Source organism: Thalassophryne amazonica, chromosome 19 (assembly GCF_902500255.1).
Source record: "Thalassophryne amazonica chromosome 19, fThaAma1.1, whole genome shotgun sequence".
Lineage (NCBI taxonomy): Eukaryota > Metazoa > Chordata > Actinopteri > Batrachoidiformes > Batrachoididae > Thalassophryne > Thalassophryne amazonica.
In genome coordinates, this window is record NC_047121.1 from 33,261,296 (window position 1) to 33,274,162 (window position 12,867).

General features: G+C 37.9%; 1 protein-coding gene across 1 annotated transcript in view; it reads right to left on the minus strand.

Annotated features, from left to right (window-relative positions):
* The window catches only part of dcaf5 (ddb1 and cul4 associated factor 5), a 19,663-nt gene extending 7,610 nt beyond the window's left edge, over window positions 1-12,053 (minus strand). The window contains exons 1-6 of the mRNA XM_034195001.1: window positions 11,657-12,053; window positions 9,866-10,009; window positions 5,813-5,849; window positions 5,512-5,651; window positions 3,945-4,074; window positions 2,506-2,719 (exon numbers count right to left, since the gene is read on the minus strand). Coding sequence (XP_034050892.1) covers window positions 2,506-2,719; window positions 3,945-4,074; window positions 5,512-5,651; window positions 5,813-5,849; window positions 9,866-10,009; window positions 11,657-11,864 — 873 coding nt within the window. The 5' untranslated portion in view covers window positions 11,865-12,053. The remainder of the gene's footprint in view (window positions 1-2,505; window positions 2,720-3,944; window positions 4,075-5,511; window positions 5,652-5,812; window positions 5,850-9,865; window positions 10,010-11,656) is intronic.
* Window positions 12,054-12,867: the final 814 nt, after the last annotated feature.

Consider the following 12,867-nt stretch of genomic DNA (forward strand, 5'->3'; position numbering starts at 1 on the left):
ACTTGATGAAAAGTGGCTCAGTGTTACCTGACACTTTACAAAATGATAGGCATGTGTAATTGCATGATTCTGGCACCAATAGAGATGAGAAAGCACACCAATCTTGATGGTGTAGCTAATAAGATCAATAATGTTCTTGTGGACAAACGCTGTTTTACAGAACTAGAGTATCTACAAAAGTATTCATCCAGCTGTTTAGAATGAAGCAACCAGAGTAGTCTGGTTTCACACTCAATTAATTCAATCAACTTGATATAAGTTCTGATGGCACCCATTGATGGCAAACCTGACTTTGTGGGGTGTCTTTGTAGCTTACATTGATGTTTTTGCAAAGCGTTTGACTCATTCGCTCGGGCTTCTGTAATGATTGTATGATTGTTCTAAGAATTTGTGGAATCCCCAATAAGTTGCTGGACATCATGGCTGACCTCTACAAGGGTACTCTGGGCAATATATGGAGCCTCTGACTTTGTTAACAGTGAACTTAAGTCTGTTAGGAACATGTTTGGGAACCTGTCATATCCAGCAATTCTGTATCCAGTGACATAATGTAGGTGCATCTGTCAAAAGAAAAGGTTCTTAACTTTCCAGATGGTCGTGTTATCATTGCGGAACCAAAAGATAGCCTGAGTGCAGCTCTCAAGACATTGAGTGAGAAGGCAGTGTCTTGGCTTCTAACCATCCTGACTCAAGACAAAGATTGAAACTGTGCCTTTTTTGGATTCAGCCATCAGCAGGGTTTGTGAGGTGTGTTGTCCTCTGAGAAAAAGTCACTTATTTGGCACTGACATTCATACGTCCAGGAGATCAACTTATGATGTTGAAAGATCGTTGGGAAGAGCTTACTGAGTCAAGATGAAAACAATGGACGGATTGTGATGCTGATATCTTTTTGCAGGAGAAGGATGGTCCAAGTTTTTAGAGTCGTGGTGCTTCCACTTTTACTGTATGGCTGAGAGTCCTAAACATTATAACCGGTGAACTAAGACACACGGCAGTTCCATGAGGTGGTGGATGCATCAAAGTGCAGAGCACCAGCAAAAACTCAAACATGACCTCAACCTCACCTGAGTACGGCAAAAGGACTGCACTGATTTATACAGCACTTCCATGCTCACTTTACAGTGATGCCTCATATTGACTCATTCTCACTCACACACATAGCAGGGTGCTTCCATGCAATGTTCTCAACTGCACACTGGTAGCAACTTGAGGATTAAGGACCTTAAATAGTGTTCAGAATAATAGTAGTGCTATGTGACTAAAAAGATTAATCCAGGTTTTGAGTATATTTCTTATTGTTACATGGGAAACAAGGTACCAGTGGATTCAGTAGATTCTCACAAATCCAACAAGACCAAGCATTCATAATATGCACACTCTTAAGGCTATATGAAATTGGGCTATTAGTTAAAAAAAAAAGTAGAAAAGGGGGTGTTCACAATAATAGTAGCATCTGCTGTTGACGCTACAAACTCAAAACTATTATGTTCAAACTGCTTTTTTTTTAGCAATCCTATGAATCACTAAACTAGTATTTAGTTGTATAACCACAGTTTTTCATGATTTCTTCATGTCTGCGAGGCATGGAGTCAACCAACGTGTGGCACCTTTCAGCTGTTATTCCACTCCAAGATTCTTTAACAACATTCCACAATACATATACATTTCTTGGTTTTGCTTCAGAAACAGCTTTTTTGATGTCACCCCACAAGTTCTCAATTGGATGTAGGTCCGGGGATTGGGTAGGCCACTCCAAAACATTAATTTTGTTGGTTTGGAACCAAGATTTTGCTCGTTTACTAGTGTGCTTGAGGTCATTGTCTTGTTGAAACACCCATTTCAAGGGCATGTCCTCTTCAGCATAAGGCAACATGACCTCTTCAAGTATTTTGACATATCCAAACTGATCCATGATACCTGGTATGCGATATATATAGGCCCAACACCATAGTAGGAGAAACATGCCCATATCATGATGCTTGCACCACCATGCTTCACTGTCTTCACTGTGAACTGTGGCTTGAATTCAGAGTTTGGGGGTCATCTCACAAACTGTCTGCGGCCCTTGGACCCAAAAAGAACAACTTTACTCTCATCAGTCCACAAAATATTCCTCCATTTCTCTTTAGGCCAGTTGATGTGTTCTTTGGCAAATTGTAACCTCTTCTGCACATTTCTTTTATTTAACAGAGGGACTTTGCAGGGGATTCTTGCACATAAATTAGCTTCACACAGGTGTCCTCTAACTGTCACAGCACTTTGATCATCCTGGAGCTGAACAATAGGTGAGCCTTTGCCATTCTGGTTATTCTTCTATCCATTTTGATGGTTGTTTTCCGTTTTCTTCCATGCGTGGATTTACTCAATACAAGCCATTTGTATTCCATATGCTTCATTTTCCTCTTTTACACATTGGTATACCACAACCCTGAGCAATGCCACTGCTTTAGTGTAAGCTACCATTACTAAAGGACTTGGGACAGTATTGATCAGATGACATACCTGATCTTTGTCTCCAGCAAAGCAGCAACTTTTCATGGTGCAGGAGTTGAAGTAGCCCTGGTTGTCAAACTGGAAACTAGGCAGGCGAGAGTGGAGTTCATAGAGGACAGGTGGTAGACGGCGTCGCAGAGCTAGCAGTTGTGTGCCTGTGCTGTTAAAACGAACACTCATGGCGCTCTGCAGGGACATGCTGCCTCCATATCGTAGGAGCGAGCTGCAGTAACAAAATGAAGAAAAATATCACAGCCAGGGAAGAGTTTTAGAGCAAAATACCCAATTTTATATCATGTTATAGTTGAACAAATAAACCCAATTTAAGTGATTGACTTTCAAAAAAAAAAATTCTACTGTTCAAATATTCATTTTGTTTTACTTTTTCATATTTCCTTTTTTATAGAGATGACAAGCTAATCACCTCAGTAAACACAAATGTGCTGCCTTCATTCACTGTTCACAGAATTACATAACAGCTGAGTGTTTAAACCCAAATGTTTAATTACCTCAATGCTTTTTGGAGCCAAGAATCAATTATATACTGAGAAAGCAAATGTAAAAGAGCCTGAGCCAAAAGCGCAGGAAGTGACTCAGTGCTTACTTTTATTTTTAGAAGTGGTGTCATTGGTACTAATTTAAGTAGTTTAAATCAGAGTTTTGTGTAATACCTATTTGTTGACATCTATTTTGGCAATGGCATACAGTTAGCATGTGAGCAGGCAGGGATGCTTCCTTTACAGTTTGACAACAGTGACACCTGATGGCCAGGATTAGTACACGTGGATATCACATCAAGAGTTGAGGATGTTTGTTCCTCATTCGGTGTAATCCTGAACACATGCTGTCCTTTACATGCCGAAAATTAACGTTGACATATGAAAGACCACACTTGCAGTTCAGAAGTGATTTGCAGTTGTGGTGTCAACTACTTCAGGAGGAGATTTACGTTCAGTTCCACACAGTATCGTGTATTTAAACAATTTCAACAATCTTCGTTAAAAGGTTGAGTGTAGCCTGGAAAAAACAAGTTAAATGCTACAGTAGAGGTAGAATTTAGAGTATTATTAATATTTTAATTGTGATGTGCTATGCATTGATAGTGTTTTCGTATTTGGCCATTTTTATTACACCCAAACAGCTAGTTCCTGTACGATGAATAATAAAGATGCCTCTTATCAATGTCAGGGTGCTCGTGGCTGAGTGATTAAGGAGTGTACCCCGGGTCTGAATCCCAGCCTGGGTGATCTTTGCTGAATATCCCTCATCTATTTCCCCATTCCTGTCTCTCTCATTATCCCTGTAATAAAGGCAGAAAAATGCCCCCACCACAAATCAGGCAAAAATCATAGAACTGCCCAGGGTCATAGATGGCAACCACCAAAGCGGACAACCTATCAAACGTCAAAGTCAAATGTACAAATAATAATAATGTAAGAATGTGGGACCTGCGCGGTTTGCGAATATCCCATAATCCAACTCCTTCCTTGGAGTTGGCAGTAGCCAGCAACCTGGGTTCGACAGGGTTGAACATCACACTGTGGAAGGCTGAGGGGTAGCTGGCCAAGCAGAATGGCTCTGTCAGAAGAGACAAGAGTGATTTATTTATGAGAATGTGTCAAAATTAGCTTTTGACACGGCTCATTGTCAGTTTTAACAATTGTTTAAAACCAACTGCAAATAAAGAAAAAAGGCCTATATTAGATATTAGTTAAACTCCAAATATTTAACTTTTGATGTCAGAAATTCTTAGTTTTTATGTAAAAAAAAAATAATAATAATAAAAATTAAGACATTTTAAGCAGTGCCTTCATACTTCTCTTTAATTCAAACAATGTGGTTAACTTATTAGACAGAGCTAAACTGTTTCTGCCACATCATCAATTATTTGTTTATTCAAACTTTATCATTCTTGGGACAGTTACATGTGCATCTAAAACAGTGAATAACAGCCTATAATGAACAGACAGATAACCTGATTGAGACAGAAAAGTGATGCGTCTAAGTGTAAAACCGGTGACAGTGCAGTAAAACGGACGGACATTAATCTGTGCTGGCAGAAACTGAATGCCGCTGAATGTATTATTAGATCAAGCTGGTCACAAGGAAGGCTTCTAAAATAGAAGGATGCAAGATGACCCACTGCATTTTTAAAAGTTATCCACAAATCCAACATGGACACCTCTACACCCATTTAACTCAGCAAGAGTCCCTTGAGAATCTACTGTAGTAGAAACCAGCTGTAAAAACTAAAATTACAGAGTGATTCATAAACATGTTGTAAAATCATGTAATAATTACAGGGAATCATCAAAGAGAACAAAAGCCCAACAACATATAAATAACATGTACCTACACTAACTTAAGTGATGACTTAAGCAACAACTTTACCACTGTGATTTTTTATTTTTGGCTATTCTGATAAATCGTCTACGCCACCAGTACTTAATTTGAAGTGTAGTGCAGGACAACATGATTATTATTTTTCCTATAGATTAAAAATCAATCAAACATTCGCTCCATCTGAGCTTCCACAGATTAATATTATTACCCCTACCAACAAATGAAAGAGGGTGAAGGATATGCAATCAACAATGTTTCTTATGGCACAAGATATGTCAAAATCTCATGGTTGTTTCTTCTTTAACATCGTAAAGATTTATGATGTTCACCTACACTTCTTGACTGTTAAATAAATGTGATCCAGCAAAGATCTGTAGCCTCTAATGGGATATGCCACATGCGTTGTAATTTGTTGTTTGCAGCAAATTTCCTCACATGCATATCATAAATGCATACATTGGATGGGTTGGGGGGTATTGATGGTGTCTGTCTTTATTAACCACCAGATATATGTGTTCTCTGAGCACCATTGTAGTTTGAACAGTATTTTAATCCCAAGTGCTATGCAGTACTCTTCATTAACATATCCAGGTTTGAAATCTTGGCATGACCATATAAAGTTATTATTAGTTATTAGTGGCAATCACAACCAAATGAGACATGCTCACTTACCACCATGGGGGGGCTCACGTGTGTCCCAGATAAGAACCCGCCCGTCATCAGATGAGCTGGCAAACACATTGTCATTGACCGGGCTGACTGACAGACTGTACACAGCATCGATATGCAGGAACACGTTGAGAGTTTCCCGTCTGCAGGAGCAACATCATTCAAATGTTAAGTCTTACGCCACACTGAGGATTTGTACATTACACAACTGCTTCAACAATGCATAAAAAAAAAAAAAACACTTGACGACTGTGATGACTGTGCAGTACTCTGATACTGCAATAATACGCATGTCATTTCTTACCTCTCCACATCATGAAGAATCACTTGTTCATCATTTCCTAAAGAACAAAAACAAAATGTACAAATACTCATGAATGTGAATCATATAAATATTTTGATTGTGCCTTTTAAATAGTCAACCTACAGCACATTAGCTGAACCTTCAATTTTCTTGCATTGATAATTTCATTGTACTTTATGAATGAATGAATGAATGAAAACTATTTATTTCGAACATTTGATACAACAACAATTACAAGATAGATCAGTAAAGACAACAACAAAAACGTTCCTACTGTGTACCCAACATGTCCGAAAAGGGGTAGGGTGAAGCATCAGCTTATTTATCCCTACCCCTTCTTCCCCACAACCAGTAATACCCTTTGCCACATATACACATAGATTCCTACACATACATATACATATATATACATACATACATACATACACATACATACACATACATACATACATACATATATACATACATACACACACATATACACACATATATACACAAACATAAATATACACCTACACATACCTACTTACATACAAAATACTATATATTTACAAGCCGAAGCAAAAAACAAAAACACCCTAACCCTCATTACCCTTCCTCCTCCCTATACCTAGAAAAAAAACCATATTTTTGTACCACTGTTTGAACTGGTTCATGCTTGGAGATTGCTTGAGCCCCACTCCCAATCTGTTCCACATCCTCACCCCACAGACAGAAATACAGAAACCTTTTAATGTTGTTCGTGCCCACTGATGCTTTAAATTAAATTTCTCCCTCAGACTGCAATCCCCTGATCTGTTAAAAAACATATTTTTAATATTTGCTGGAAGTAAATTGTTTATTGCTTTATACACAATTTGTACTGTTTGAAAATGTGAATTTTAAGAATTTGGATTGTAAAAATAGTGGATTTGTATGATCTCTATAGCCAGTATTATGAATAATTCTTATAGCTCTTTTCTGCATTACTGATAGTGATTGTGTTGTACCTTTATAAGTATTACCCCATACCTCTGCACAGTACTGTAAATATGGTAAAACCAGTGAGCAGTAAAGAATGCGGAGTGAGTTGTGGTCCAGAATATGTTTCGCTTTGTTTAGAACTGAAATGCTTCTTGACAGTTTACTTTGTATATGTTTTATATGAGTCTTCCAGTTTATCTTATCATCTATTATCACCCCCAGAAACTTATTTTCATGTACCCTTTCAATATCTACCCCCTCGACTTGTAACTGAACCTGTATGTCTGTATTACAATAGCCAAATAACATGTATTTTGTTTTACTTAAGTTTAATGATAATTTGTTTCTGTCAAACCATATTTTCAATTTTCCCATTTCTATACTGATCCTCCTCAGTAACTCCTGCAAATCCCCCCCTGAACAAAAAATGCTTGTGTCATCTGCAAATAATACTAATTTTAATATTTTGGAAACATTGACAATATCATTTATATAAATTAGAAACAGTTTTGGCCGCAATACTGACCCCTGTGGGACGCCACAAGCATTGTCCAAGCATGATGACGTATATTCCCCCAACTTCATAAACTGTTTTCTGTTACTTAAGTAGCTTCTCACCCAGTGCAACACCAACCCCCTAATCCCATACTGTTCAAGTTTACTGATTAATATGTCATGATTGATTGTATCAAAAGCCTTTTTAAGGTCTATAAATATTCCAACTGAATGTAATTTGTGGTCTATGGCGTTTGTAATCTCCTCAACTGATTCTATTAATGCAAGTGATGTTGAACTATGTGCTCTGAATCCATATTGACTATCAGTAAGTAATTTATGTTTATTTATGAATTTGTCTAATCTATTATTGAATAACTTTTCTAATAATGTGGAAAATTGTGGAAGCAAAGAAACAGGTCAATAATTTGTGAAGTGGTGTCTATCCCCAGTCTTATACAGCGGCACAACCTTAGCTATTTTCATTTGATTGGGAAATTTACCGGTTTGAAATGATAAGTTACAGATCTATGTTAATGGTTCTACAATCCATTCAATGACCTGTTTTACCACCACCATATCAATTTCATTTAAATCGGTAGATGTTTTATATTTACAATTATTCACAATGTCTATAATTTCTTTTCCATCCACTGCTGTGAGGAACATTGAACAGGGATTTCTTTCTATGAGATTATCCCAATTGGGAATTGGAAATTTTTTCTGCCAAGCAGAAAAATTAATGGAGGAAATCTGAAAACAATGTTGTCATTTGTATCAACACTCACACGGTGGCCATTTTGGATTTTCAAAATGGCTATCATAAAATACATATTTTGCTATATTCCAGCTGTGCTTCTAATCCATCTAGTAACTTGGTCAAACTGGCTCTGCCAATGTCTTCTGCATGAATAAATCCATTAAAAGAATCAAATTAATGTTAATGGGTACAAAAGCATCCAAAGATAACCAAAATATATTTGCTTCATATCTGAACCATCGCCAACATACACCTACCAAGAGAATTATTTCAATTAGAGGGATGGCTGTGAAATAGTACAGAAATTCTGACAAGATATACATTTTCCTGAAAATGAATCAGGTGTCAAAAGTCTAGCTACACAATCTTTGGATTTAATATCCTTGAAAGTTTGATTGGTTGAAAGATATGTATGAAATAACAGAATAATCTTCAAAGGAGACCATCCATTTTCACATTCCTCAAAAGCTGCCAATTCCTAAAGCACACTGTTTGAGTAATTTACAAAGAATTTTCCCAAAAAATAGATTTGTTAAACAATTGTATTTCCTAAACAGTTACTGTACTTTTTTCTGTCCAGTACAGCTACACGCTGATAACACAAGAGGACATCTTACCAGATAAGGGAAACTTTCATTTCAATCACCACACTGCTTTTTAGACCTTACCGGTTATTTGTGCCTTATGTATAATTTGTTCAACCATTTGACTCTTAAGTTAGCAAACTCCCCAATACATCAACATGCCCATTTTGACTGATCAAATATTTGTCATTTCAACTCTGAACAGAACAACAGGGCGTGCTGTGGGTCTCCCTGCTTTTACTGAACATCTGGATCATCCTGAAAATGTGCTGGATCTCCAGCAAATTGCTAGATTTCGCAGCCAGTGTACACACAGGTACTGTGAGTGATGCACAGAGTGGGAACAGAATGTCTGATATCTTCCTAGTAGATGGTGTTCATCAGGGATGTGTTTTGGCTCCTACATTTTTCAATGTAGCATGGATGGGTGTTGGCTAGATTTGCGGAAACCACTTACATGAGTGCCTCTGACATTTAGATCAAGAGATGCCTGGGAAGCGGTTATTAAGTCACAAGGTTGCTGGACAGACGTGCCTGGTGATGCCAATCTCTTTGTAGGAAAACAAACATCCAAGTCTTTAAGGTCCTGGTGTTTCCTGTCTTACTGTATGGTTGAGAGCTTTAGATGCTAATCAGTGACCTAAGGTGACAACTCTTTGGTACTAGGTCTCTTTGGAGGAACCTTGGATACCTCTGAAATTACTTTGTGTCAAACAAAAGGTTACTTTGGGAAACTCAGCTGAGAAGTTTCACTTGCACTGTGGACAAACATCAACAATGAGATTTTAGTCATGTGGCACATTTTTTTTGGACATGATCGAGTGCACATGTCTCAGTGTTGAGGAACCCAGAAAATGGAAAAGACGAAGGGGCCACCCAGGTTTCACCTGGATGCGACAGATACTTTAGGGTGATGGGAATGCACCAATTGCCTGTCTGGGTTGTTGCTATCCGAGATCCAAGTCAGTTCTGTAGTGTGGTGAATATAGCGGCATGTAGCACCAGCACGTGCTCTCTGACCTGACCAGAACAACAAGCTAAAACATTATGAATGTTCATATAAAGGGTTTTCCATAGGTGGTGGGCAGAGAATAGTTTTCAAAGAAAGGTCATTAAAAAGCCCACAAGACTGTATGGCAAACAATCCTTTTACACAACAATGAAAGTCTGTTACAAAAAGTTCTGCACTCCCAGTTTTTCTCATTTATGTGGATATACAACATAAATAGATCAGGTTTTGCTTGCTCTTACCACCAGAGAAAACCTTTTTGTTGGTACTGTCAAAGGCCAGGCAGAAGATGTTGGAGAGGTGCTCCCCTTTCAGTTTGACAGGCTTGGACCGAGCATGAATGGCTTTTTCCATGTGCCACAGAAGTACCCGGCGATCATCTCCTCCTGTATACATAAGAAGATGAATAATGTGGACTCCATATATGGCAAAGCATATACTCAAATTGCATGATATATACATTAAAAGAGGTTAAATTATACCTCTTTCCCAGAAGCTACAATGGGTTACAAGGTATAATTATATCCATTCTTTAAGACATCAGTCAGTAACTATTTTCCTTCATGCACATCTTTATGTGATGTGCTACATTGAACTCCATAAACTAGTTCATCAATACATGATACATCATATAATCAATGACCAAAATTGACATAAAAAAAAAAATTGCCCTTTGCCCTGGTGATCAAATGCAAATAGTCTTGCTTTTTGTGTAGCTGGGAGTCATAGATTTGTTTGTGGTCAACAGCTTTTAGGATATAGTGATGGAGTGCTCTCTGTGTCCCAGACCTTGACCATTTCCTTAGCTGTGATCCAAAGATTCTGCTGGACATTTACAATAAACATTTAATTCCTGGGTGTTAATTCGGTTCTCCTTCGTAAGTGATATGAAGTCTGTGTGGTCCCAAGCAGCTTACATTTTTGGAAACTGACTATACAGTTCTTGGTGGTACCATACATATTTTTGGAGATGGCTCCTAAGGTGAAACCTGATTTGTGGAGATGCAAAAATGTGCTCTGGAAACCTTGGGTTAATTAGGGGGTTTTATATTTATTTATTTTGTGCTCTTAAACCCAAGAATATGATGATTCTATAATAAGGCCCTTAAATGCAGTCAAATATTCCGCAATTAAGGTGTAATTATACCAGTTTTTCTGTAATCTTTTGGAATCTTCCAGGCTGATTAAAGAGAAAGTTAACTTGGTTTATGCAAACTAACAAACCACTAAAAATGTGACAATTAAAACTGAAATAAATTATTCTTTAACCAAAGTGTGCATTATAATATTGACGTTATAATATAACAAACACTGTTAGATCAAAAGGAATATGTACAGCTGGAAAAACTGAGTTTGCAAGATTTTAGCCAAGATGCATGTAAAACTATTTCAGGAACTAGCTGACAGTTCGGTGCATTTTGCATTGATTTATATCAACACCACAGCTAGTGAGTGTGATTGCAATTAATAGCACACATATTTCACATTGCAAGTCTTTCTTTGGAAATTTTGGGAATATACTGAATATACAGTATAACAAACAGCAGAATCTAACGAAAATTAATCAATATATAAATGACACATGTACAACATCAAATATTACAAGCCAACTAATAAACTAGCCAAGGTGGAAGTGTTAAGTTTATTTCATTCATCATTAGGGGATGGATATGAAATTAATTTCTGTCAACATACAAGACGATAGCTTCCTGAAAGTAAGAATTTAAGCTCTTTATGCTGGCTTGTCATGGAGAGTCAAAGCTACCACGAACGTCAGCTGTGTCTTACACAAAGTAAACAGCCCAAACATGCCAAGCCACAGGATGTCATTTCAGGACAAATAGCTTCGGTTTTTCGACAAGTGGTCGAGATAGTGGTGGTCATATTTGCAGCTGAGCGGCCACGTTGTGTTTTGGGGCTGACAGACGGGACTGAGCAGCTAAGCTAACAGAGGCTAGGCTAGTTTAGCACGGGCTAATTAGCTGTACGACGCTAACACATTAGCACAGTCCGAGCTAAAACTGTCAACTCACCAGAAACGAGCCACTCTCCACCGTTGTTGGAGAACTCGATGGCGTTGACGCAGCCGAAATGTCCGAGCATGTCTTTCTTGTAAAGGCTGGTGCATCCTGCCAGCCTGCGTCTCTGGAACTCCTCCTTGAGGAGCGGCTGTCCTGTGAGCTCCCTGCGGGACAGAAAGCCCACCGAGGAGCGCATACCGCAGCCTTTCAGCTCCTTCATCTCCCTCCTCAGCTCACATTTGCTCCCTTGTCCTCGCTGTAACACCGCTTGGGTGAACGAAGTCTACATTATGGTGGACAGTTTCCCGCTGTCTGCTGATATCGACGTTGGTTTGTACCTCCTCTGTCCCAGCGACAGCTTCCTGCACCGGAGGAGGAGGAGAACCTCTGTCTCACCTCCCCGTCCGCCACTCAGCATCACCGAGCCGTCAACGTTTACGTCATGAGGTCACGTAACTCGAACGTTCTATACTTTACATAAAAAGATATATCAGCTACGTTATTTTTCTACTTTAATTGCTTGTGCCACTACGTTAAAAAATTATTAAACCATTAGAAAACATTAGTAATATTATCCAATGTTGTAACAAGCACATTGTAAGGGATTTTATTGAAATAACAGTGTATATATATATATATATATATATATATATATATATATATATATATATATATATATATATATATATATATATATATATAGGGATCCACGGGCTCAAGATTGTAGAAGTCAAGAAGTAATGTTCCTTAAAATAGACAGGTGGTCGTAAACAGTGGCGGCGCCAGGAAATTTTTGTTGGGGGGGGGGGGGGTAAAAGTTGGAGGTGCTCCAAAAAATGTCGTCGAAATGAACAATATATAGTAAATTGCTTTATAAATACCAAGGTATATGTTTTAGTCACCCGTGCTCCTCTAAAATGTGATATCAATGCACACACACACACCACTTAGAATGATTGCAAGTTCAGTAAACTTGCACATAGGTATAAATAAAGATAAGTAAAGTTTTAAGAGTGGCTGTAATAAATATTTAGGAAACCTAAATTTTTGGAGTATGGAGTTAAATTTGTCTCATTAATACTTGCAAATGCACAGAGGGTGATTTACAAATATCCTTTGATTTGTACACGTGCTTTGTGATCCACAAACACAAATTTCTGATTTGTAACTTGTGTGTGAGTTTTTACAAATAAATGTTTATTTGCAAAACTGAAAATTCTGTT